This window comes from Podarcis pityusensis (genome assembly GCF_964106645.2).
Source record: "Podarcis pityusensis genome assembly, chromosome: 3".
Classification (NCBI taxonomy): domain Eukaryota; kingdom Metazoa; phylum Chordata; class Lepidosauria; order Squamata; family Lacertidae; genus Podarcis; species Podarcis pityusensis.
This window is the reverse complement of record NC_138026.1, coordinates 7,598,461-7,625,754: the sequence shown is the minus strand read 5'-3', so window position 1 is coordinate 7,625,754 and position 27,294 is coordinate 7,598,461. Positions and strand designations below refer to the sequence as shown.

At 44.2% G+C, this 27,294-nt stretch overlaps 1 protein-coding gene across 2 annotated transcripts; it reads right to left on the bottom strand.

The window, feature by feature from the left end:
- Nucleotides 1–553: 553 nt before the first annotated feature.
- On the bottom strand, nt 554–25,184 carry SERPINE3 (serpin family E member 3). Of its 2 annotated transcripts, XM_080999248.1 has the most exons (10): nt 25,108–25,184; nt 23,470–23,551; nt 21,718–22,008; nt 19,564–19,800; nt 18,691–18,888; nt 17,003–17,201; nt 15,529–15,629; nt 14,441–14,527; nt 13,325–13,408; nt 10,127–12,489 (listed from the first exon to the last, which is right to left on the bottom strand). In XM_080999248.1, exons 3-10 carry the CDS (start codon nt 21,974–21,976, stop codon nt 12,446–12,448), a joined length of 1,209 nt encoding a protein of 402 aa, XP_080855374.1. In that variant the 5' UTR covers nt 21,977–22,008; nt 23,470–23,551; nt 25,108–25,184; the 3' UTR covers nt 10,127–12,445. The 2 variants fall into 2 exon arrangements, with proteins under 2 accessions (XP_080855373.1, XP_080855374.1); XM_080999247.1 differs by lacking the exons at nt 10,127–12,489; nt 13,325–13,408; nt 23,470–23,551; nt 25,108–25,184 and adding exons at nt 554–1,974; nt 23,337–23,409.
- Between the last annotated feature and the right edge of the window lie 2,110 nt (nt 25,185–27,294).

Here is a 27,294-nt window from a genome sequence, read left to right as displayed (position 1 = left end):
AAAACAAAAATAACAATGAATATACCATATTATTTCTCTATCTTCCACACATTTTCTCTTACCATTCTTAACCTGCATGTGGAAGTTTCTGATCAGAACTGGAATTGTGCAGCTGTATAGAGTGAGAGCTGGACCATAAAGAAGGCTGATCGCCAAAGAATTGATGCTTTTGAATTATGGTGCTGGAGGAGACTCTTGAGAGTCCCATGGACTGCAAGAAGATCAAACCTCTCCATTCTGAAGGAAATCAGCCCTGAGTGCTCACTGGAAGGACAGATCCTGAAGCTGAGACTCCAATACTTTGGCCACCTCATGAGAAGAGAAGACTCCCTGGAAAAGACCCTGATGTTGGGAAAGATGGAGGGCACAAGGAGAAGGGGACAACAGAGGACGAGATGGTTGGACAGTGTTCTCGAAGCTACCAGCATGAGTTTGACCAAACTGCGGGAGGCAGTGGAAGACAGGAATGCCTGGTGTGCTCTGGTCCATGGGGTCACGAAGAGTCGGACACGACTAAACGACTAAACAACAACAACAACATAGAGTTCTCTTTCTCTTATATCTCTCAACGGTGGAAGGAGGAGACCTGCCCTTCCCTGTTTGTTTTCCCAAGCACTGCTGAATGTGTGGTGCCCTCAGAGGCACGATTCATTTTCAGGACTCCTATAATAAGATGCAGAATCAGCGGGAGCGAGGCTCTGACACTTTTGACCCACCAAACTTCTGCTGTTGAAAAAGCATGTCAGCTTTTTGTGTTACGAAAAGCTACAGAAAGAAAGATTAATCGTGGGCAGTCCAATACGACGTAAGCTTTTACTCAGAATAAAATTCTGCTGAATTCAGTGTGGAATGACCACAGAATTGAGGCCTTAGACTTAACACACCTGCTTAAATTTGTGAAAGACAAAGGTGTCTAAATAAATGGTGGAAACTTAGCACCCCTCTATCATCTGAAGTTGGCTGAAAGGACACCCTGTTGTGTTGTTTATTAAAAGATGGATACGAAATACTAAAGAGTATTACCTTCCCAAGTGATGCAGCCTTGGCAGCTTTGAGCGAGGTTAACCTTTCCAGATCCTTTATTTCCCTAGCAGATACTTTGGGTAGAAACTCCCTTTTGCAAACTAGAATGAGATGGCTGTAGCTGTAAGCAACAGGCATCTTTGAGTAGGCACAGCATATGCCGCCTGGCAATGCCAGCAGATAGGAGAGGCTTGTTGCTGACCATCAGCTGTCATCCTATTATGACAGGCTGCCATTCCTCAAGTACTTGAGGAAACTGAGTGGCCACACCTGGCTGGCACCAGGGGAGCTTGAGAACATAAGAATCATAGAATTGTAGAGCTGGAAGAGACCCTGAGGACCATCTAGTCCAACCCCCTGCAATGCAGGAATATATGGCTGGCCCATCTGGGTATCAAACCTGCCACCGTGGCAATTGTATTTGTTAAGAGGATGGGGAAAAGGGAACAGTTCTTCATAAGGATCAGAATGAATATGGCTGAAATTGCTTCCTTGAAAGCACCATCCTGGATTTGGAAAACTGATACCAGGAGCCATGGGTGCAAACAGCATTTATTGTGGGATAGGCTTTATTTTGGTGGGTAAGGGCAGAGCCGAGTTATCTGTGACGCAATTGGTCAGTTAGTTAAGTATTTTTATTGATTTACTTGATTTTGAGGGGGCAGCTCCCCCCCCGCCTCCTTGGCTACGCCCATGCCAGGCACCTGACACATTGTCTTTGATGTGGTGATGCTTTCAAGAAAGCAATCCCCAATATTCATTTTCTTTGGTTTTGTGAACTTGCAATCTATATAATGTGTTAAAGAAAGCAATAGTATTTAGCTATCATTATAATAACTTCTGTTGATAAATTTGATTCATACTTACCTGTTCTGGCTTGCCTAAGGAGAAAATTTAAACGTCTATCAGCTTTGAAGACAGGATCCTGGGATCGTTTTAGCAACACCATAGCTGTGTGGTAAAAAAATAAGTAGGGAGTGCCCACTTTTATTTTTCTCCCTTTCATTCAATTCCAGAAGTCTCACAAGAAGCCAAAATTACCATGCTACCGTTGAAAAAAATGTCTGCCCTGATCAGTCGTGGTTGGTGCACATATTTGCAGCCCTTACCATCTAACACAGGGAATATTCATAAGTTTGATTCTCCACTGGCTGGGCCTATGCAGATCCATTGGCTCTTGCTGGTCTGGAAAGCTCTACCTTAGAACATTGGGTCATGATATTGAAGTGGTGTGTTTAACACTTAATGTTTTATTATGTTTTTGTATAAGTTGGAAACTGCCCAGAGTGGCAGTAATAATAATAATAATAATAATAATAATAATGGAATAGGACATTCCTATTTGCATGGGAGAAATGTTGGAGGGTATGGGACAGGCGTAGGAGATAGCTAGTGCTCAGAAGGTGCAGGAACAACTTCAGCTGGAATCCAAAGGAATAGGCACATTTGCATATTTATAAAAAGTGGAACATGGAAGACAACCATATGAGAAATCTTAGTCACGTCCCTTAAGAGGAGCAGGGCTTGTGGCTGCTGGTTTTCTCAGGGCCCAGGGGTGTCGCATCGCAATGTTCATTGTGACACCTCCCTCTGCTGGCTCATTGGTCATGTGATAGGAATTTTATGGTCTTAGATATATGGTAATGTTCATAACTGCACATACATAGATCAACACAGGAAGACCAACCTGGAACCATTTTGATTCCTAAACTGACCAAATCCTTTCTCTGCAAGGTTAAACTGGAAAAGCCTCCCCATTGTCTCTTTCCTCACAAATCCTGTCTCAAGGATATGTCTGTTTGAATAAGGTGTGAGCCTGTGACCTGGCCCAGGAAATAAGTATTTTACCACTACAAAAGAATGGCCAGGCTCCCCAGGCAATCCAATCAAGTACAGTGGTGCCCCGCAAGACGAATGCCTCGCAAGACAGAAAACCCGCTAGACGAAAGGCTTTTCCGTTTTGGAGGTGCTTCGCAAAACGAATTTCCTATGTGCTTGCTTCGCAAGACGAAAATGTCTTGCGAGTTCCTGCGGGGTTTTTTTCCTCCCCCCCCCTTTTCCCCAAGCCGCTAAACCGCTTATCAGCTGATCGGCTAAGCCGCTTAACAGCTGATCACTAAGCCGCTTATCTGCTGATCGTTAAGCCGCTTATCAGCTGATCCGCTAAGCCGCTAATACTGTAGCGCTAATCTGCTAAACCGCTAATGGGCTTGCTTCGCAAGACGAAAAAACCTGCAAGACGAAGAGACTCGCGGAACGGATTCTTTTCGTCTTGCGAGGCACCACTGTAACTTGCCAGACAGGAGATAAACTGTGACAGGAGAAAAACAACATTTAAATTTCTGTGATGTAGGTGGGATGTATCTGAGGGGTGGTCTTAGGTTACACCCCTTCTGTGATGTATGCATAATGTTTCTGGGGGTGGTCTTGATCTAGAGAATGGGGATTTCAAAAGTCTTTATAAGCCCTTGCACGGCATTTTGGGGGGTCCTCTAGTGTGGTGTAGTGGTTAAGAGCAGTAGTCTCGTAATCTGGGGAACCGGGTTCGCGTCTCCGCTCCTCCACATGCAGCTGCTGGGTGACCTTGGGCCAGTCACACTTCTTTGAAGTCTCTCAGCCCCACTCACCTCACAGAGTGTTTGTTGTGGGTGAGGAAGGGAAAGGAGAATGTTAGCCGCTTTGAGACTCCTGAAGGGGAGTGAAAGGCGGGATATCAAATCCAAACTCTTCTTCTCTCCTGCGTGTGAGGGGAGCACCCTGTTGCAACAGATCAATAAAGATCAGGCTTACTAGCTGCTTTGCTTCTCAATATTCACTGGTTGGCCTCTGTTATTTTCTCCTACCAATTGGGAACCTATGTAAGGACTCTATATGGGCTCTTGGATACCCCATAAGGGAAAAGGGCATATTTTTATTTACAACAGTCACCAGAGCTCTAGAAGGCCTGGGATCCCCTATGCTTGGATCATTTTATGCTTGCGAGAGAAGCAGGAAGACATTCAAGTAGGATTTCTTTCAGCATATCGGATCCTCTTAATTGAGGGTCTGCGTTGCACACAGGCCATAGGTGCAGCCTCCCCTTCCTTGAGAGGGGTGGGGGAGGAGCTGAGCCACGATCCCACGTGGGGGTCCCACGATCACACCATGGCCTGCTGGCCAATCGGGAGTGGTGGTGTGATCGAGGGGGGCCTTTAAAAGGCAGCTGTGCGGCACTGGGGGGGGGTTACCTGGGTTTGCACCGCCAAACACCCGCCCTAGATTTAGGTGTGTGCTTTGGCCTTGCTCTGGACTTCGGTTGGTCGCCGGTTTTGGAACGGGGGCCGTGTAGGAATATTTCCATTTGGCAAATTGGCACTGGCCTCTTGGTTTTCGCCTACCTCTTAGCAACTTTGTAAGGTTTGGCAGTTAGGCATTGGCTTAGTGAAATGTGGGGGAGGGGAGGTGCGGCCATCACCTGCCCCTCCAGGTACAAGGGTATTCCAGTAAAGGAATCCGCAGGTCCGGATCTCGTCCAAAGTCTGCTTGGGAGGCTAGGGCCATGCCAGGACCCAACAGGAACCCCGGGGTGAGTTTCAGTTGGTCACCATTGATGGAGCTCCCTCTGTTGGTGGTTTACCCTTCCAGACTTCCTGCAAGGCGGGCAGGAGTCAGATATAGTTATTAAGGTAAAGGTAAAGGGACCCCTGACCATTATGTCCAGTCGTGACCGACTCTGGGATTGCGGCGCTCATCTCGCTTTATTGGCCGAGGGAGCCGGCGTTTGTCTGCAGACAGCTTCCGGGTCATGTGGCTAGCATGACTAAGCCGCTTCTGGCGAACCAGAGCAGCACACGGAAACGCCATTTACCTTCCCGCTGGAGCGGTACCTATTTATCTACTTGCACTTTGTGCTTTGGGCTTTCGAACTGCTAGGTTGGCAGGAGCTAGGACCGAGCAACGGGAGCTCACCCTGTCGCAGGGATTCGAACTGCTGACCTTCTGATCGGCAAGTCCTAGGCTCTGTGGTTTAACCCACAGCGCCACCTGCGCCCCTGATATAGTTATTGCCAATGCCTAATTTCAGGGGCCTAATCCGGTTTAATCTGGCCCCTGTGTCAGTTTATTTCCTGGGGTAAAATCCTTTAAAAAAACCTCAACAACTTAAACCCTAAAAAAAGCTCAACAACGTCTTTGGTTGGCCCTTTGGTCGGCCCTTCACTTCATCAAATCTGGACCTCTTTGAAAAAAGTTTGGACACCACTGGCCTAAGCCAATACCACTCACATTGCTGTAATCAATAAAGTTGTGGCCTAAATTCTGCCCATTAACCTTCAGAGTCAAATTCTGTCTCAATATGTTCTTATTATTCTTGGGGGGTGCCGGGGCCTTGATGCGCAACTGAATTCTGTGGTGATAGGGAGCTTAGAGGCGTGAATGCAAAAACCAGTTTAGGGACGTAGATCAGGAGAGGACGAACTGTGAGCCCCATTTCTCACATTTTTCTCTTTCCTTTTTAGGAAAGACTGCGAAGACTGCGAAGAGCGATTTCGCAGAGGGCGAAAAAAAATAAAGTGTGCCCTCTCCCCGAGTCCTTCTCCCTGCCCCCCCGCTCCCCCTGTGGACCCCTGCTTGAAAAGACTAGGAAGGTAAAACGTTTTTACCTTATAGTAGTTGATTCCAGTCCCTAATATTTCTTAGGAAAGGTCTTTGTCTGAGGCCTATTTTGAGCTTTAGATCATCATATCCCATATGGCTCTTTGTTTCCCTGTAGGCTCCACGTACTTCCTTGCCGCCTCAGGCAAAAGAGAAAGAAAGTCATCCGGAAGGTAATGTCTATTTCTATGTATGTGTTCAGAAAGTCTCTCTCTCTCTCTCTCTCTCTGTGTGTGTGTGTAAGAAAGCCTCTCTAACTGGCAGCCTTCTCTTCTTTTCCTTCAGAAGAGCTCATCATCGAAGATATTGAAGACCTGGAGGAAGAACAGTAAGAGACTGTGCTGCATTGGAGCAGCTTTATCAATTGTTAACAGTTCTTGGCTGTTGTAAAGTTTTGCTTTTGTGTCTTTCCTTGAAGGTGAAAGCAAGCAAGCAATAGACTTTATTTGCGTAGCCGACAGGCCATAGCATCAAAGGACAAACACATATAAATATAACCTCGGGGGGATGGTCAGGACAGGGAGAAAGATAATAATAACCAGATGCAGATAAATTAATAATCTCAGTACCTAAAACTTGGCAGAGGTAATAAAATAATAATAATAAAACATAATGATAATAATAATAAGATCCTAGGTGACGACACTGATGTCATTCAGATAGCAGCTCTCAGTCTCATTTCTCTCTCGATAAATTTGGCAACCTTCTCTGTTGTCGAGCTGTTCTGGTTGGCTAGGAGTGAGAACAATTTGGCTTCACAAGAGCGACCCGGGATGGCAGATAGGAGCGGCGTGATGGTCTCGTCCCTGAGATCTTTATATAGGGAGCAAGACAAGAGAACGTGTGACACGGTCTCCACGTAGCCAGCTCCACAGGGGCAGAGCCGGTTCTCGAATGAAATATTTTGATATCTACCTTCAAGAACAGCTGAGGGTAACATATTTAGTCTGGCCAGTGTAAAAGCCCACCTGAGTTTTGGAATGGTTAAGGTAGACAAATAAGGTGCCCGAGAATCAAAGTGGGAGGGGGGCAGATAAGCGTACCAAGCACTAAATTTCTTAATATGGGCCAGATTATTCTGCTGCTCAATATCCTTCATGCGCTGGTCAACAATGGTTTTTGCCTTGGGGAGACCCATTTTCAGGAGATGCTGTGCTTGGAGGCCACATGTAAGTAGTTTTTGATGCACTAGTTTGGTCCACCGACTTCTATGAGCATCTCGTGCTACTAGAGGTAGTAGTCCGGATGGGTTTAAATTTAAGCGAAGCCAATAGTTGAATGTTCCTAACCAGGTTCGGGTTTCGACGGAGAGGAGGCCAGTCTCCAGCCGTAGGGCCGTATTTGGTGTGCATGGTGGAACGGCTAGAATCTGTCTTAAGAATTTAGACTGGACCGTTTCAAGTGTGTGGCAATGATTTCCCATCCAGATTTGGGCCCCGTAGAGTAATTGCGCCAAGGGTTTTGCTTGAAAGACCTCCAGAGCTGCTGGAATGTGTCTGCCCCCCTTCGTAAAGTAAAAGCGAGACAGTATTTTGGCGCTTTGAGATGCTTTTTCCCTAGCATATTTATGATGGGCCTCCCAGGCCCCTGTTGCCTGAAAAACTACTCCGAGGTATTTGAAAATTTTGTCCTGTTCTATTGGCTGATTGTCCATCTCCCATCTGTGATGTCTGTGTCTCCTAGCGAAGACCATGACTTTGGTTTTTTTGGTGATTAACCACCAGTTGATCTCTCCTGCAGTAGGCTGAGAATTCTCTTAGTAGCCTTTTGAGGCCTACTTTAGTTCGTGATAAGAGAACCGCGTCGTCCGAAGGTGAAAGCTTGCGGAGATGAAGATGTAGCTCAGCGTTGTCTCGCTGCCCTCTCAGCAGCCGCCGCCCCAGGCCAAGGCAATTTGCTGGGCCCAGCAGTGGAAGCAGCACGTGCCAGGTACTGGGGGAAATACTGTGCATTTAACCAAAGGGTGGTTCAGAGCATCTCTTTAAGGCTCTGCACTAACTCCCTGTGGCCCTGCTCTGGCAGCGCATAAGGAATGTCCATGTGGGTGACTAGAGAGATGTTTTGGATTGTTAAGCTGTAGGTTGACATAGCAGACGACACAGCGATTTCTCCAAAGCAGCTCTTTATTTTGTAAGCTGGAACAGAACTGAACAGCAAACAGCTCAGCCGGCCTGCTTTTATAGGCAGCCGGCTGTCAACAATGTAGCAACAACAACCCAGGGTTTCCCACCTAAAATAACTGACGTGGACCTGAGTGAAAACTACATACACAATACTCCTGGTGGCCAGGGTGAGAACTTCAATACATAACATGGAGGGTGGAAAGGCCCAGATTTAAAAGGCATTCAGCTGTGAACCTCACTATGGGAAGTCAGTCTCTCAGCCTGATTTCCTTCACTGAGGGGCAAAGGGGTGGGAATTATGAGGCTAAATCATCACTGAGTTCTTTGCAGGGAAACTGGGAGAAAAAGACAACAAATTTATAAATAAAACCTGAATAAATATCTAAGGGAGGAGGAAAGCCAGAAGAAGCCACAACACATATTTTGCTCCTTTATATTCTCAGATGGGGCGCTGCTGAGACTGCTGCCTGAGCCAGAGGTGTGCTTAGTTTGTACTAGAAGTTGGCTTTTAGTAGTGTAGCTCCAGCCCTCTGGAATCCATTCCCAGCTGGAATTAGACAGGTACCTAGCATCATAATGTTTAGGTGTCTTCTTCAAGATATTTTTATTTAGGAAAGCTCTCCCTAATGTGTGACCCAGTAATTCATCTGTAGGAATGGTTTCATTTATTTTTTGAATATATTATTTTTGTATTTTATATTTTTGTACACAGCTTTCAGGGCCTCGGGCTTTTAAGCAATTTATAAATTGGTAAAATCAATTATGTGCACCTATGGTTTCAATTTCCTGTTCGCACCAAAGTTAACAACCAGAATATGTTGTACTGGGATGATTTTACAGATTCCCGAGTTGGAGGATGCCGTCGGTACTCTCTGCCGTTCCTCTCTGTACTCTACTTTCTGGGCACCAATATTGTCTAACCTAAATGCCAGTAGCAGCCTTCAGCGGTGCATGCTGGTGCCTGGTGTTTTGTTGTCGCTCTTCTCTATGAAAAAAGAAGCTTGGGTCTGCATGCAACGTTAGGTTTTATGCATTCTTCCTTCCCATATTGTTTGACACTTCCTTTGCTTTCTCTTCCTAGACACCCCGTGAAGTGGCCCAGCAGGCGGTAGATGCGGATGTGCATTGCGTGGGTGTGAGCACCTTGGCTGCTGGCCACAAAACGCTTGTTCCTGAACTCCTGAAAGAGTTGCATGCCCTTGGCCGCCCAGACATTCTCCTCATGTGTGGAGGAGTCATCCCTCCCCAGGTACTGTGCATCACCTATTACTAATCCAAAGATGGCTTGTTGTGAGATGATTACATTGTTCCCAGTGAGGTGGGGTCTCCATCTACTTTCTCCTCCTCCTCCTCCAGGCAAATGAACACCATTGAAAGGCTTTTAAAGTAACATCTAGCTATTGAAATGTGGAAATCCTTCAGCAAATTTTGGAAAGCGTTGTAGTTTATAGGTTGAAAAGCAGCCTCCCAAATTGTTTCTAAAACTGCCAATATAATCAAATAATTTAAAAATCACTTTTTAAATTTAAAAATATTCATAAACATTTTAAGAAATGAATAAAAAAGGGACCAGTTTCCTTTACTGACACAGAAAATATATAAGATTTCTTTTTTCCAGAATTTGCTTTTCTGTTTTGAATCTCTTGACTTTGGTATTATTGTTGCACCTGGCAAAAGATTCATATAGAGCCACAAGTCTCTGGTTGTCTTGAAGCAGAGGTGAAAATGTTCACCACGTTTGATGATGTCATTCTTTATGTTAGATAGGATAACACCTAGAGCAGAGATTGCTTGACCCTGTAGTCACTAGGACTTTGCACACATGGCAGGGTTTGCGTAGGTGAGAGCATCTCTGTTTTCCCCCATAGCTAGCATACTAAGTTACTTTCCCTTCTCCATGTGCGCTACCTCCTGACCTGCCATCGCAAAACTCTGCTCTTTTAGCATGTGTTCTGCAGAATTTTACTTTACAAAGTTTACATGCATGTTTTATGTGTTTCTCCTGCACAGGATTAAGACTTCCTGTATGACTCAATAGCCTCTGTAGAGTCTGAAGTTGGTGGCCTTACGGGAGATATGGGCAGTTTCCAGTTCTGTGACCTCACGAATCCTTTACTGAGATGACATGCACAAGACGGGTAGAGCAACCCTTTTATGAAAAGTCCATTTTTTGTAAGGTTCTTGCTCAACAGCCTTAATAGAAGTATTGAAGGGGGAGGTGTTAAAAGGCCATGAAGCAAAGGTCTTTTCTTATTCTTCAAGACTCCTGTGCCTCTTGAGACTCCATCATTGACACCTGAGCTCAGCATCCCATACAGTCCAACAAAAGCACAAAAACAAATGCCAAGTTCACTAACATTACAATCTCTTTTAACTGCATAAATACCTCCTCTGCAAGCTATTAATATAGCAAATTCTAATTTAGTCCATGTGCTCAAAATTCCTTGAGATTCCTCAGTTCTTGCTGGCAGGTCTTTTTTTTTAAGAACAGAGACCTCGGAATTATCCTGCAAACAGTTTATTATAAACTTCCTAGGAATTACTGCCCTTGCAGTGTATCCCTGGGAGATTTCATGATCTGGACTTCGGAGCAAGGTTTTCAAATAAGACTTCTGCAGCTGCAGCTGATGGATTTGGAACTTCACCACTGTCTGTCTTTCTGAATGAAGAAATGTGTGCATTATCCATTCCTGACCAAATCACTGACACATGGCTGTTGGTGGCATGTTTGGTGCTAAAGTAAACTTTCTGACTACAGCAGCTGGAGGCGCTTAATTTCACGCCAGAAAGTTTTGCTGAAATTATAGTACAGTGGTACCTCAGGTTACATACGCTTCAGGTTACAGACTCCGCTAACCCACAAATAGTACCTCGGGTTAAGAACTTTGCTTCAGGATGAGAACAGAAATTGTGCTCTGGCAGCAGCGGGAGGCCCCATTAGCTAAAGTGGTGCTTCAGGTTAAGAACAGTTTCAGGTTAAGAACGGACCTCAGAAACAAATTAAGTAACAGAGGTACCACTGTAAATGAAAAGGGTTGTAGGCCGGAGCCTGATTTCTGTTCTTATCCTGAAGCAAAGTTCTTAACCTGAAGCACTATTTCTGGCTTAGTGGAGTGTGTAACCTGAAGCATCTGTAACCTGAAGCGTCTGTAACCCGAGGTACCACTGTACAGTGTTCATGCAGCCTATTCACATGGTTCCCTTTTCACACACCTCCCTTACCGTCCTAAAAAATTAAAATTATCCCCACCTAGACTGTCTCTTTTCTCCTTCTGTCCCCAAAAATCATATTAAAGCCCTTGGGCTGGCAGCAGGGAGGGAAACATAGAAAATCATTTTTTTTTATTTAAAAAAAAGAAAAGTCGCCCCATTTCTATTCAAGCAACCAGAGCGGAAGCAGGATCTTGCACTGAACGTCCCTCGGTATATCATCATAGTCAAAAGTGCAATGTAGAGCAGTGCAGAAAGCGTCTGTCAACCTGCCGTGATTTTGTGACATTTCCCCGCCATGTTTCCTCCCACTTCTTAACCTGCATGTGGAAGTTTCTGATCAGAACCAGAATTGTGCAGTTGTATAGAGCTCTCTTTCTCTTATATATCTCTATGGTGGAAGGAGGAGACCTGCCCTTCCCTGTTTGTTCTCCCAAGCACTGCTGAATGTGTGGTGCCCTCAGAGGCACAATTCATTTTCAGGACTCCTATAAGAAGATTCAGAAGGTGGCTCTGACACTTTTGACCCACCAGACTTCTGCCGTGAAAAAAGCACGTCAGCTTTTTGAGTTATGAAAGGCTATTGAGAATTGAGCTCTTAGACTTAACACATCTGCTTAAATTTATGAAAATCAAAGGTGTCTAAATAAATGGTGGAAACTTGGCTCCCCTCTATCATCTGAAGTTGGCTGAAAGGACACCCTGTTGTGTTGTTTATTAAGAGATGGATATGAAATGTTAAAGAGAATTATCTTCCCAAGTGATGCAGCCTTGGCAGCTCTGAGCGAGGTTCACCTTTCAGATCCTTTATTTCCCTGGCAGATAATTGGGGTAGAAATTCCCTTATGCAAACTAGAATTATATGGCTGTACCTATAAGCAACAGGCAGCTTTGAACTGGCAAAGCATATGCCGCCTGGCAAACCCAGCAGATAGGAGAGGCTTGTTGCTGACCATCAGCTGTCATCCTCTTTTGGCAGGCTGCCATTCCTCAAGTACTTGAGGAAACTGAGTGGCCACACCTGGCTGGCACCAGGGGAGCTTGAGAACATAAGAATCATAGAATTGAAAAGTTGGAAGAGACCCTGAGGACCATCTAGTCCAACCCCCTGCAATGCAGGAATATATGGCTGGCCCATCTGGGTATCAAAGCTGTCACCTCGATGTTATCAGCACCGTGCTCTAACCAACTGGTCTAAGCTGTTGAAGAGCTTCACCAAATGCCTGTGGGAAACCCACAAGAGGATTTGAACGCAGGAGCCCTAAGGCATTTTCCAGAAGTCTATAACTGCTATAACAGAAGAGAACCACCACAGAAATGGCAAAAAGCATCTCTTTTTATTTACAGCCATAAGTTTCACATAACGTCCCCTTGATAGTCACAACACTTAAAATGTCCTATTAATGCTTTTTTATTTTATGGGAATGCAGATATATGGAAGCATGGATAGGACAAGTTCACTCAGTAGGATTTGTAAGTCTTCCTATAAACAGAATTGAACCTGTAAAAAAAGAAAAGAAATTATTATTAGTTTCTTCAACTTCATTTTATAAATGCTCATACATGCAACTTAAATTTAATTATTTTTATAGAACAGGGTGGGGAGGGGATGTGGAGGTGATTAATGAAAGTCAGTCACATTTGAAAACTGGGAATGGGAAAGATGTTCATCAGCAGCCCTCACTTCTAGCAAAAAAATTATATAACTTTATATAACTGGGTTAACAGAAGGAAGAACAGCTTATCAAGGAACCGTCCTGAGATTTACGGATTAAGGGTATAAAAATTTAATTAACCACAACAACAATAAAAGGAAGAAAATGGTTTTGAATAGGGCATTCTCTTAACCTGCTGTGAAAAGGGAAATACAATCAATTTATTTGGGAAGGGTATAGGGGAAAGGGTGCAGTTCTTCATAAGGCTCAGAATAAATGTGGCTGAAATTGCATCCTTGAAAGTATCATCCTGGATTTGGAAAACTGATACAAGGCGCCATGGGTGTAAACAGGATTTATAGTGGGGCAGGCTTTATTTGGTGGGTAAGGACAGAGCCGAGTTATCTGTGACACAATTGGTCAGTTAATTAAGTATTTTTGTTGATTTACTTGATTTAGGGAGCAGCTACCTCCCCTCCTCCCTGGCTACACCCATGTCATGAGACTAACACACAGTCTTTGGTGTGGTGATGCTTTCAAGAAAGCAATCCCCAATGTTCATTTTCTTTGGTTTTGTGAACTTTTATGGACTTCCAAGCTATATAGTGTGTTAAAGAAGGCAATAGCATTTTGCTATCATCATCATCATAACTTCTACGGATAAATTTAATTGATATTTACCTGTTCTGCCTTGCCTAAGGAGAAAATTAAAAGGTCTATCAGCTTTGAAGACAGGAGCACGGGATCGTTTTAGCAAGACCATAGCTGTGTGGTTAAAAAAAAACAAGTAGGGAGTGCCAGAAGTTTCACAAGAAGTCAAAGTTACCACGCTAGCATTGAAATAAATGTCTGTCCTGATCAGTCGTGGTTGGTGCCACCACCCCTGACATGTTCAGGTGAACTGCAGGAACGTGGGTGTCATCACCAAGCCACTTCCTGGGCTGGTTCCCATATTTTCAACCCATATTGTCAAATTCTGGGAATATTCACAAGTTGGATACGCTACTGGCTGGGCCCTTGCACTTATGTAGATCCATTGGCCCTTGCCTGTTCTTTCCCACTGTAAGTTGGAAACCTCTCACGGAGGTATGCTTTCTTTTATTTTCCTTTTTTAAAAAATTTAAATTTATGCTTATACATCATACAAACAAACACTGAATAAAACGAACATATAATACAAAAACAGAAGAAAAAACAAAATTACAAGGATATAAACATAACATAAACTACAATCGGAAAAAATAAAATGAAAAATAAAAAAGTGACTTCCAACTAACTCCATGTGGAGCTTTATTCCTCATATCACTGGTTGTCTGTAATGATTAAATTTAATTATGTAGCTATGCTTTCTGATGTAATCAATTTCATCCTCTGAAGGGAGGGAGGCTTGAGAAGAGCTTTCTCCCTTGTGAAATGGACTACAACAGAAATGGTTTGCCAATATCAGCATAGGTAACAGGGTGGCTTTTTTGTCAAGCTAGGCACTTTTGTGCAGTTGCCCTAAGCCCATCCCACCTTTGCACTATTCTGCTTGAGAAATAACTCTTTGGCAATAAACTCATGCTGAACCCACTAATCATCTGATGTGGAATTTGGACTGCAGTTTGAATAGGGTAAGTTCCTCCCTATATTGCTTGCAAGCATTATGGACATAACATCCCAGAACCTTCTACTGGCAAACTGGAGGAATTAGTTCTGTGGGACTGAAGGGCAATGGTTTAGGAATTGAATAAATGTAAATAATCAGCCTATGCTGGTTATCAAGGCTAATGCAAGAACCATCTCCACCTGGTTTACCTGTAGTGCCTGAGGCCTTTGTTCCATCTTCCGTCACTTCAATCCTTGCTCTGTGGGTGGCTTCTGAGATATAAAGATGCTCTTGTTCTAGCAAAGAAAACCATTACTAGTCATTCCAGTTGTCAACGCAAAACCAATACAACCTTACTTTCATATTAATACTGAAAATCTTATTTGTCTAGTACAGCTGAAAGGTGCAAGAGTCAGAACACAGGAAAATATGGAATTTATTCGCAGGATGTAATGGTGGCTGCCAACCTGAATGGCTTTAAAAGGGACTAGACAAATTGATGGGAAATAGATCCACTGATGTACTGCTGTTTCAGAAAGATATATCACAGTGGTTTACAGCAATATAAAAACATGAAGCCCAATGATAAAGTCATGAAAAGTTAAAAGCAAAAAATAAATAAATTAAAAACAGACATCAGTAGAGCATTGTGAGGGATGTAGTTTTAATTGGCTGCATATGTCTGGTAGAGCAGAAAGGTTTTTAGCATGTGTTTAAAAACTGGCACAGAAAGCGCCCTCTGAATCTCTATTGGCAGCGTGTTCCACAGGATTGGGCCAATGGCACTAAAGGCTTGGTTTCTTCTTCTTGTTAAGTGAACATCGCCAACTCGGGGAACGACCCAAGGCCCTCCTGCAGATGATTTCCATGGTTTTATTACCTCCAGGTGGAATAACAAAATGCTTCTGAATTGCTGGGGATATTGAGAGGAAGAGGACTGGTTGTGGGCTCCCCAAAGGCATCTGGGAGGCCACAGTGGGAACAGAATGATGAGTGAGATGGGCTTTGGGGCTGATTCAGCAAGGCTTCCTCCGCTGGCTGGCCAAACCAAGAGGAAACAAGCAGGTAGTGGTGTTTACCCTGGTTGTCTGAACTAGAGTGAAAGGGAGCAAGCTGGAAAAGAGGTCCACAGGGCTTTGGTTAGGAGGCCCTCTGCTGGGATGTGGGTCCTCAGGAGATGCCCAACCATGCGGACCCTTGACTTTGGCTTTGCCAGTTGGAAAGACCTGTTGCCCTGAATCACTGCCACAAAGTGGACAAGGGGATCCAACACACTAACAAAGCGTGTGAGACTTACCTGAAATCCCTTTAAAATTGGCCATAGCGGGATCAAACATGTCTGTAATTCCTAATGTAGGCAAAACCATTTTCAGGTCCAAGTGGTTTTCAATTCTGAACCTGAAATTTCGATGGGTGGACATTTAGACATGCTACTTGCAACTGCCCCTATCTTTGTTTTGCTCATTATAACCCACCTGTTTACAGGAATAAAGCCATGGCAATTTACGTGGCCCTGGGTTGAGACTCCCATTCTTCAGGGCATGAGGACTCAAAATCAGAAGGAGAATTGCACCCAGGGACAAAATCAGAAGCACTCCCACAACACTAAGCCACACTGGTGGTCTCTGCATCTCTTTTCCATCCTCACTCACAGATTTTGACGCTGTACTCCTTTAGTTTGTATGTATTTAGTTTGTATGTATTTACTTAAAAGACCAATTTCACCCCAGTAGTTTATCATAGCCATCAGTTGAGAAATACAATATTTCTTTATTCAGTGAAACAAAACGATGACAGAAAAACAAAGCAATGCAATATTATGATGGAACCATAAGATGTGCTAGCAAAGTGCCATCCAGAATGGGATGTAATCATGTATGCAAGAGGATGCAGGCATGAAGCATTCCAGTTACTTCCCAGTTACTTTCTGACAAGGCTCCCATGGATCATTTGTATTCTGAGTTGGCGTCTATAATGTGGAAATTACATGCATTATGACTACTACCAATGTTGCTGAGGTAAAATACGGGTGCATGACATTTCGTCTGCGCAGCTTATTTATTGCTGTTTGTCTCAACTCTGCGAATGCAAAAGCATTTCATCTGCCAGTTTTCTAAACCTGTTTGTTATGTACTGAGTTGAATAGGATCCAAAATGCAGCAGTCTGATTGGTCCTAGAACAATAGGATTCAGAATGCAGCAGTCTGATTGGCCCTAGAACAATGCAGCAGTATGATTGGTCCGCAGGAGACACCCAATACAGCTCCAGGTGAAAGTGAATCCACAACCTAATTGGCCTACAGGAGAATCCCGGAATTAGCCAATCATGTGCAGCCCATTGTGTAAATAATGTATATAAAGCAGATATTTGGGGGGAACATTCATTCCTCACTACTATGAGCTGAATAAAGAGCATGAAATCCACACTCCGAGTATATTTCACTGTTCGTAATCTAAAACCCATCTTGTAAGTCTGCTAAATGGTTTGAAACTAAAGGGGCACTTAGGAAACCCTTAGAGATTCTGGTTTATGTGCATTACACTTCTACTCGTTCCCCCTCTCCTCTCACCCCAACTGACTCTCATAAAAGCTAGTTTTCTTCTCTGTTTTTTTACAATTCCAGCCACCCCAACTTTACTCATCATTTCCTGTTCATAATAATGTTGTCAATCCCTACAGTTGTGTTCACGCATACCCACACCTCCTCTCTCCACAACCAAAGATCAAATTCCAAAAAGGCCAGGCAAATGTGTGTACATCTAACCTTTACCTGGGGAGAAATAGGTCCATCTTTGTTCTTCTCAGGCTGTTGGACCACAGCGGGAAGTTTCGGGCTGAGAGGTATCTCTCGATCTCAGCTAGAGATGTTCTCCTGTCAGATGGAAGCACCACAAACATACTCACTGCCTCCCCCAGGTAGGGCAGTTGAACCACACTGACCCGTTCCAGAGAGTCCAGTAGGAATTCACCTGTGTTTTTGGGGGAAAATGTTTGTTTAGGACTATTCAAGTGACTCAGTGGTTAAGATTAATCGGAAAGCACTTTTGTAGTAATGACAGCAACAAAAATAATGTAACATTGGCATTTCCGTGCCTGCATTCTGCTTTTGTAGCTGCTTCTCTGCCCTTTTGGCTTTTTCAAAGGTCTGCTGGCAATGCAATGTAATGGGATTCTGAGTTTCAGGACATCCCTACAGGTCATGAAGCCAATTCAGGGTGAAGCTGATGCACAACTCATACAGTGGAGTGGCAAGCATAGCAGGTTTTTTGAGAAACAGGCAGCTCTTGTTTACTCTGAGAATGACAGCTCTTTCCCGAAAGGTAGAAGTGGTTGTTCCCAGAGTAAGTGTAAAGGTAAAGGGACCCCTGACCATTACTGGCTGAGGGAGGCAGACAGCTTCTGGGTCATGTGGCCAGCATGACTAAGCCGCTTCTGGTGAACCAGAGCAGCGCACGGAAACGCCATTTACCTTCCCGCTGGAGCAGTACATTATTTATCTACTTTTCACTTGACATGCTTTCGAACTGCTAGGTTGGCAGGAGCTGGGACCGAGCAATGGGAGCTCACCCCGTCGCGCCAACCTTCTGATCAGCAAGCCCTATGCTCTGTGGTTTAGAGCACAGCGCCACCCGCATCCCTCATAGTAAGTGAGGCTTAGTTATTTCCCTAAAAGCTCAGTGCTGCAACTGCAAGGCAGACCAAGGAGGGGGAAATACGTGGAGCGTGCTTTTCTCTGTCTCTCTCCGTTAAACCAAACTTACAAAGTTTGCAATCAAGCAGCAACATACACCGTATTTTTCGCTCTATAAGATGCACCAGACCACAAGACGCACCTAGTTTTCGGAGGAGGAAAACAAGAAAAAAAATATTCTGAATCTCAGAAGCCAGAACAGCAAGAGGGATCACTGCGCAGTGAAAGCAGCAATCCCTCTTGCTGTTCTGGCTTCTGTGATAGCTGCGCAGCCTGCATTCGCTCCATAAGACGCACACACATTTCCCCTTACTTTTTAGGAGGGAAAAAGTGAGTCTTATAGAGCAAAAAATATAGTATATTCACAATGACACATGCAAGATAATAGCTATGCAACATTTGCATCTCTCCTTGGCTGTCAGTATAAAAGCTTTTGGCTGTCAAATAGGCCTGATTTTTAAGGCTCTGGATCCATTAGATCTCAATAAGCAAAAACACACGCCTCTGCTGCTGCAGAGGAAACTGACAGAGGAGCACAGCTTTCACCATTGTTTTCTCCTTCCTTGGAGGTTTTTAAGCAGAGGCTGGAGGGCCATCTGTCATGGATGCTTTAGCCAAGATTCCTGCATTGCAGGGGGTTGGACTAGATGACCCTTAGGGTCCCTTCCAACGCTACAATTCTACGATTCTATGATACTCTGTATGCATTGCCGAGAAACTGCGTGTGGACAGTCTGTGTGGTTTGTATCCATCCCCAATATAATTACCATAGTTGACTTCTGCGCTGAGATACATAGTAGGCACTTTCAGGGTGAGGCCCTCTGTAGTTGTAAAGGACAAGGTCTGAGTATCTGTGAAGGTGAATTTCCTTTGCCAAGTGCTTTTGAAGGACATCACGCTCACCACAGCTATCTGGTTAAGCGGGGAATCAAGAGTTTCCAAGGATAGGTAACTTGTTTCTCCATCTGCAAAGGAAAAGAGAACAGTCATTGAGGGAAATCCTGTAGCAAAGGTCACATTGATCACTTGTACAGTGGTACCTCGGGTTAAGTACTTAATTCATTCCGGAGGTCTGTACTTAACCTGAAACTGTTCTTAACCTGAAGCACCACTTTAGCTAATGGGGCCTCCAGCTGCTGCTGCGCCACCGGAGCCCAATTTCTGTTCTCATCCTGAAGCAAAGTTCTTAACCTGAAGCACTATTTCTGGGTTAGCAGAGTCTGTAACCTGAAGTGTATGTAACCTGAAGCGTATGTAACCCGAGGTACCACTGTATTTGAAAAGGATACTCAGAAATAGATGTGATTTTCTGTTTGGTTTTAGTCTATTCAAATAGAGTTGGGGACATACAGGTGGGAGAGGATCCTGCCTAAAACCATGCAAAAGTGCTGCCTACCAGTGATGACAGTAATGAGGCAAGATGGACCAGTGGTCTGATTCGGTACAAGCCAGCTTCTCATATTCCTACCATGATAGCAGCTGTTCCCTCCCCACCCCCAATGTGCTTCTTATCAACCTGGGTTCCAGACCGAAGGTCTCCTGCAGTCTGCTTAGCTGACATCTCAAAGTCCTGGTGCTAAAGTTCTGCATTTAAAAACTGCATGGCACAACTGTGGGGGAGGGGAGCATTGTCATGTTACCTCCAGTGCTTGTGGCAAACCATTCATTTATCTGAGCCGCGGTCCTGTTAGGCTCACTGAAGTTAGCCTGGTGTACGGTGTTGTTTGCCCAGAGTGCAGCATGCTGAACGAATGGCGGCAAAAGATGCGTTCCGGCTTGAACAAAGAGGGCACACGCCAGCTGTGCTACCACAGGGGTTTGGCTTGAGTTGGTCACTTCTCTGTACACAGTGTGCAGGAAGTCTTGTACGTCCTGATCTAAGAACAAAGTAATTTATTGGGGTTATCAATCTCTTAAACAACGGACAAACAGTGGGATGAAAAATGCCCTTAACTGTCAGCCCGTGATCTTTAGAAGACCATTTCAAGGAATGAGGCAGTGTTCCTCCTAAGCAGGGCCTTCTTTCTAAAAGAATCTTTAGGGGTACTCTCATTTTGACTCAAGAAAATCACCATTTTATAGTTCGAACTGGGAAAAATAAATACAGTAAATGGACAAAAGTACAAAGATTCACAAAATGTTTAGGGGTATGCGTCCCCCCAGAAAAAAGCACTGCTCCTAACTATCTATTGCATCCTTCAGACCTCCTGCTCATGGGCATAGCCAGGATTTATGTTAGGGAGGCAGGATTTATGTTGGAGGGGGCAGAACTAAGCTATCAGTGGCGTGACTGGTCAGTTAGTTAAGTATTTTAGTTTATTTACTTGATTTAGCTACCCCCCTGCTCTCCCGGCTATGATTAGTTCATATTTGTTTACTGTGCCTTATAAGCTTAGTTACTATTGCATATTCATGCATTTTTGTAGAGTCATACAATCCATATTTATGATGGCCAGTTTATAACCATAAGGCTAAAATAGAAGGGGGAAAACCCCAATATGAGGCTGGGATAGAATGAATGACCACTGGCTGAAAACTGATTTACTATGGGTGAAATCCAAACTGCACTTACCTGGGAGCAAGAGCCACTGCATTCAACAGGACTTGCCTCTGAGTAGACATATACAGGATTGTGCTGGATGCTACCACAATATTAGTGGTAATAATTATTCTGAGATTATTCTTTTCGTTTTACATTCTTGCCATGTAATTACTTCTTTGTCCATTTACTTGGGAGCAAGCCCCATGGAATAAACTAGGACTTAGTTCTGAGTAGACATCATTAAGTTTATACTGTTAAGTCACTTTCCCAATAAATCGTCCATTTCAGGTGAGACAGTTAAATCAAAAGCCCCCTCCCCTGCTGATACGAATCCACAACCCTGTACCCACTTATTTGGGAGTAACCCCTGCTGAAGTCAGCAGGGCTTACTTCTGAGTAGACATGCATAGGATTGTGCTGTAAATTAGCCACACTTTCATAAATCAATGGGACTTAGATAGCTGTGACTAATTGATTTCAACAGAACCAAAGTGTGGATAGCTTTCAGCACACACCACAGAATCATAGAACTGTAGAGACAGAAGGGACCTAAGGGCCATCTATGGGATGCGGGTGGCGCTGTGGGTTAAACCACAGAGTCTAGGACTTGCCGATCAGAAGGTTGGTGGTTTGAATCCCCGCGACGGGGTAAGCGCCCGTTGCTCGGTCCCTGCTCCTGCCCACCTAGCAGTTTGAAAGCACGTCAAAGTGCAAGTAGATAAATAGGTACCGCTCTGGCAGGAAAGTAAACGGTAATTTCCGTGTGCTGCTCTGGTTCGCCAGAAGCGGCTCAGTCATGCTGGCCACATGACCCGGAAGCTGTACACCGGCTCCCTCGGCCAGTAAAGTGAGATGAGCACCGCAACCCCAGAGTCGGCCGCGACTGGACCTAATGGTCAGGGGTCCCTTTACCTTTAAGGGCCATCTAGTCCAACCCCTGAGGCACATTCTTTCCTGAAAGAATTCTGGGCACTGCAGTTCATTCATTGTTGCTGGGACAGGCAACTCTGTGAGGAGTAAACTTCAGTGCCCAGAACTCTTTGGGGGAAAGAATGTTCTTGAAAGGTGTAGCATGTACATGTAAAGCCCACTGAAGTGAAGAGCATGGCATGAAACCCAGAAGTAAGTCCCCTTGGATGACTTGCTTTTGTTTTTATATGCTCTGCCTACCAGGACAGTCCAAGCTGTAAGGCGAAGCTCACGTCAGCCTGCACTGCTCACCAAAATGCTGTTTCTCAGAAGGTTGCCTTACCATGAGTGCTGTATCCCAGAGCATGCTGCAGTTGGGCCAGTGTCCTCCCTTGCGCCCCAAACTGCAGTAGCCCCAAAGAAAGAGCCACGCTCACTGGGGAGATGGCGAGGTTGGTTCCGTGGTTGCGCTCTGCCCAGCGTTGGTAGAGAGTGAGGGCAAATTCCGTGTTCAGGTTCTGTGGTTCATGGTTGTGCTCGCAGCCTCCAACGTTCGAGGAACCAAGCGACAGAAGGAGAGTAGTGATGGAAAAGGGCAACATGAAGGCAGATCTGCCAAAAGATGGTCTCAAGTCTGCATAGCAACCAGCGATGGGGATAGTCAGTCACCAACAGAAACAACTATCGAACCAAATACTAACATAGCGTTGTGAATATCCCACTAAAGTTACTAGCCTGCAAAAAAGTCTTACTAGCCTGTCAGGGGCTGGCAGTGGAAAGGTGGAGAGTTGTGTTTCTATACCGGTTGTAAAGGAGGGAGCATCGTTTAAAATAACATTTGTAAAGAAACCAGAAGCTTTTCCATTGGGTATTTTAGGTTTAAGATGTGAAGAAAGAATTGAGGACACTATTTATGTATGCGACAACAGCAGCAAGAATTTTAATGGCACAAAACTGGAAGACGGGAGAAATACCATCCAAAGAACAATGGCTTGAAAAGTTGATGGAATATGCAGAATTAGTAAAATTGACAGACAAACTGCGTGAAAAAGATAATAGTGACTTTGGAAAAGAATGGGAACCTTTTGTAACATATTTGCAGAAACAATGTAAAAGCATGGATTCTTTGGCAGGGTTTAAAATAAACATATATAATGTAATTAGAGAGAACAAGAAAGATAACAATGTGTTAATGTACTACTATATATAAGCAGCAGAATGCAACAAGTGGTTTAACAAACCAGAAACGGATATGGAGGGAAGAAGAGGGGGAGAGGGGAATTTACAAAATGATTGTTTGGTTAAGTTGAATAATGTATGATATATGTATGAGAACTAATAAAAATTGAATATATTTTTTTAAAAAAGGAAAGGAGGAAGCATCCTTCCTCTTGCAGCCCACCTGAGAAGGGGCAGGTGGTCCATCCTTCTCCATCAGTCCACTCATTCGCCTGCATAGAATTTCTGGTCACCTGTGAGTACCAGGCTACTGATTATTAAATGCCATGCTGGACATATAATGTAACATCTGTAATGGCAAAAAGGTTCTTGCTCCATTCCATGTATCAGGTATAAGGAACGTTGGCCAGAATGTCTAGTCAGTCAGTTTCACACAGTGGCAAGATATTAACTTTGATTTTTTTTTTAAAAAATGGTACAAAGCAAGTTGTGTGTGTGTGTGTGTGTGTGAGAGAGAGAGAGAGAGAGAGAGAGAGAGAGAGAGAGAGAGTTGTTTTTGCTATATTGATCCTAGAAAACAAGAGATACAAAACAGGAAAAATGTTTGCTATTACTGAACTTTGGTATGTGCATGATAAAAGTCTATTCAAAGTCCTTAAGCTAGACAAAGTTATGGAACAGGGGAAATGCAAAGGTAGCTATTTTTCAGCTATAGACTGAACAAGGACTTCTAATGCATATTACTTTTAAATCTTCCTAGGCAAATGAACAAAACAGACTCACCAGCTAGATTTAAACAGCCTCAGTGGTTCTCTGTGTTCAGAAACACGATGTCTTCTTTCGTTCCAGAATTTTACACACAGACGTCTACCACCGCGGCCCTTTTTGAGCAAATAAGCTCCAAAGACTTACTCACCGCAGTTTCCTTCGGATTGCAGTGCAATGCCTTTCTCTTTGTTTCAGCTGAGACCGGTGTCGTGTGTTGGGTCTACCCGCTTCTTTAATATATCAAGAAGTGGGGTGTTAGTCATAAGACCTCCCTGAAAGGGGTAGTCAGCGATCGTGGTCTCTGTCGGCGATGTCTGTACCACCCTGTCCAAATTCCCATGGGCTCTGCATGGAGCCAGGCGAGGAGGCATGTAACTGCCCAGTAAATCCCAGGCAAGGAACAAAAAGGTACTGATGGAGAAAGAGCCAGCAAGCACCATTCAAGCCTCCGTAGGCGTGTGACCTGCTTCAACTGAGAAAAGTATCACCTTCCAGTATCACTGACCTCCCTCCCGCTTCTCTTTTCATGCATTCCATAGATTTCTCATTCCCTAATGGAAGGGAAAACCATGCCTGCCGTGTGCCAGACACAAAGCTTATCTCAACGGAGGACGGCTGGTGGAAACAGCCACTCTGGACAAAATGAGTTAGAAACTTAGGAAGCTGCCGTACACTAAATCATGCCCTTGCCCCACCTGGCTCTGCGGAGACTGACGGTGGCTGTCCACCATTTCAGGCAGGGGACAGTCCGCTCACCCGTTTGGCATGCAAAAGATCCCAGGTTCTAAAACCCCAGCATCTCACACAATTTTTGTATTTTGTTAGCTAAAAAGTGGAAAACCCAAGAATTACCAACAATAGAAGATTGGCAGATGAAGATGATGGATTTTTCGGAGCTAGCCCACCTAACCGGAAGAGTCTGCGATCAGAAGGAGGAGGAGTATCAGGAAGAGTGGAATAAATTTAATGATTATCTAGTTAAATTTGTGAAGTTAAATTAAATGAAAATAGCTTGCAGATACTTAATTGGCTTAGGATTTTATTTATGTTAAGTGATGAATTAATATGTTTAATTCCATAAGGTGAAGATTTAAGGATGTTAATGTTTAAGTTAAATTTCATAAGAATTGGGATTTGGAAAACCGTTAAAAGGACATGCAATGAAATTCAACCAAGGGGAAGCGAGGAAGTCACTTAACAAAGTTAATAAGTGAAATTTTCAATAAGGCTATGATTTATGTTTGTTTGTTTGTTTGTTTGTTTGTTTATAATATTGTGAAAACGAATAAATTTTTTGAAAAAAATAAAAAATAAAACCCCAGCATCTCTAAGCAGAGCTAGGAGAGATTCCAGACCCTCCAAGTATCCCTCTTTTCCAGGGACAGTCCCAGATTTACAGAAGACACCCCGGTTTCTGATTTGATCCCAGAACTACAAGGCAGCTTCCTCTGGTCTTATCCAGAGATGCTGGGAATCACACCTGTGGCTTTCTGTATGTCAATCAGACTGCCTACCCCTGAGGTACAGTCCTTCCGCAATTTCCAAGCAGTTCCATGGCCCCTCACCCCAAACCTTCACTACAAAGTATCACATGAGAGGAAAGCAGTTCACCTAAATTATCATCCCTACTGCCATTCTTTGGCTCTGGCTGATCGCTTCTGAATTTTTTATTGGAAGAGAGGGTATCAGGGTGGCCAAATGGGGGGACAGATTTTCATATGCTAGTTTCAATGCACACATGCAAATTTAGAAAGAATTAGCATAATGGAAACACAGCGCCTCTCACCCTAGCAGGGAAGACTTTGACTAGGTGACCTGTTTGTCTTCTCAGTCTGCTGTCCTGCTGCTCACAGATGATGGACAACTTCAAGGCCCCTGCTCTTCCTCCAGGTCTTCTAGGATGATGTCATCTCAGTGAAAAAGAAGAGAAGGCTAGCAATTATAACTGTTTTAGAGACTTTCTTATATACACTGAACATATCCTTGGAAATAGACATTACCTTCATGTTTTCCTGGGGTTTTCTTGAGCTCCTCTGACATACACAATGGCGCAACGGCACTTTCTCTTCCCGGGGCCACTGGGCCAGTCCTCTGTTTCCCTCAGGTGAAATCCCGAAATGGCGAATGAATCACGAGTGACAGTGGGTTGCAAACAAACTTTATTATAACAGATGTAAACAAGGAGTTTTGGTTCTTCTTCTTCCACCGAAATGTAACAAAGAGTGCTGTTGCTTTTTACTAAAATGAATACGGTTTCAAGTTATAGGCTGCATGCTGCAGGCTTAAGGTTAATTTCTTTTACACATCTTCCATAGATCAGACTTCTCTACACACACTTCAGGAATTTAGGATTTTAATTGGACTGTTTCCTTAAAGGTAAAGGGACCCCTGACCATTAGGTCCAGTCATGACCGACTCTGAGGTTGCGGCGCTCATCTCGCTTTATTGGCCGAGGGAGCCAGTGTACCACTTCAGGGTCATGTGGCCAGCATGACTAAGCCGCTTCTGGCAAACCAGAGCAGCGCACGGAAACACCTTTTACCTTCCCGCCGGAGCGGTACCTATTTATCTACTTGCACTTTGACGTGCTTTCAAACTGCTAGGTTGGCAGGAGCAGGGACTGAGCAACGGGAGCTCACCCCATCGTGGGGATACGAACCGCCGACCTTCTGATCAGCAAGTCCTAGGCTCTGTGGTTTAACCCACAGCGCCACCCACATCCCGACTGTTTCCTTATAGACCCCCAAATCCTCCTTTGCTTCAGAATCACTACTGCCCGTTCCTGTCAGAGTATTCCCTCTGAGGACCATTTTTCCTGTAAACATCTTGTGGGACTGTGTCTTTTCTATTTTTAACAGTGTTCTGCAGTTCAGAACCTTAGAGCATATACTGTGAGTTCTCAGCTCTCCTCAGCTCTACCCCTTCAGAACAAACTTTCCTGACAGAATCTCACTCCCAGACCCCATGAATCTCTCACACCATCTCTCACTCCACACCACGTGCCTCCCTTGGAACTTTGGCCAATCAGGAGCTGTTGCTAACTGACTGTTTGCTGGCAGGGAAAAAAACACACAGGTAAGCTCAAGAGGAATTCACTATCATCACAGAATGCAGATGCTGAGAGAAATCCTACTTACATGTCTCTTCTTTGGCGATCACTCGTAGCTGAGTAAGATTTGTCTTCCATAAACACAGTTTTAACAATGAATCCATAAGTGACTGTGGAGGCCAATTCTGGATCCACACGTCCTTCCACAGTGGGACATTGGTTTCCGGGTGGGAGTTGATCACAGTGTGGATTTGTCAAGCATGCCTTCCTCTTAGCACGTTTCTCCCTTGCGTCCTGAGTTCGAGTGTCTTCAAAGCCCATAACACGTTTGGTAAAGGCTGTTCTCCAGCTGGAGTGCTCACAGGCCAGTGTTTCCCAGTTGTCAGTGTTTATACTACATTTTTTCAGATTTGCCTTGAGACAGTCTTTAAACCTCTTTTGTTGACTACCAGCATTACGCTTTCCATTTTTAAGTTCGGAATAGAGTAGTTGCTTTGGAAGACGATCATCAGGCATCCGCACAACATGACCCCACCATAGGAGATCACTAGGCCTTTTAACACTCTGGTGACCAATGAGCCAGCAGAGGGAGGTGTCCCAATGAAGCTTGTGACCCAACAACCCTGGGCCCTGAGAAAACTAGCAGCCACAAGCACTGCTCCTATTAAGTGACACTACTAAGTTTTCTCATATGACTTTTCTTCCAATTTCCACTTTTTATAAATATGCAAAATGTGCCTGTTCCTTTGGATTCCAGCTGTAGTTGTTTCTGTACCTACTGAGCACTAGCTCCCTCCAACATTTCTCCCTTGAAAATAGGAATGTCCTATTCCATTATTATTATTATCATTATTATTATTATTATGATTCTGACTGGGTTGCCCCAGCCACTCTGGGCAGTTTCGAATTTATACAAAAACATCA

Bases quoted from the DNA above. Each gene is read 5' to 3' on its own strand.
- SERPINE3 (XM_080999247.1), bottom strand. From the start codon at position 21,976: ATGTTGCCCTTTTCCATCACTACTCTCCTTCTGTCGCTTGGTTCCTCG. The intron at 19,801-21,717 runs GTAAGGCAACCT...CTTTGTTCTTAG, and splicing joins TCTGGGATACAGCACTCATG to ATCAGGACGTACAAGACTTC. The intron at 17,202-18,690 runs GTAATTATATTG...CCAAAAACACAG, and splicing joins CAGCGCAGAAGTCAACTATG to GTGAATTCCTACTGGACTCT.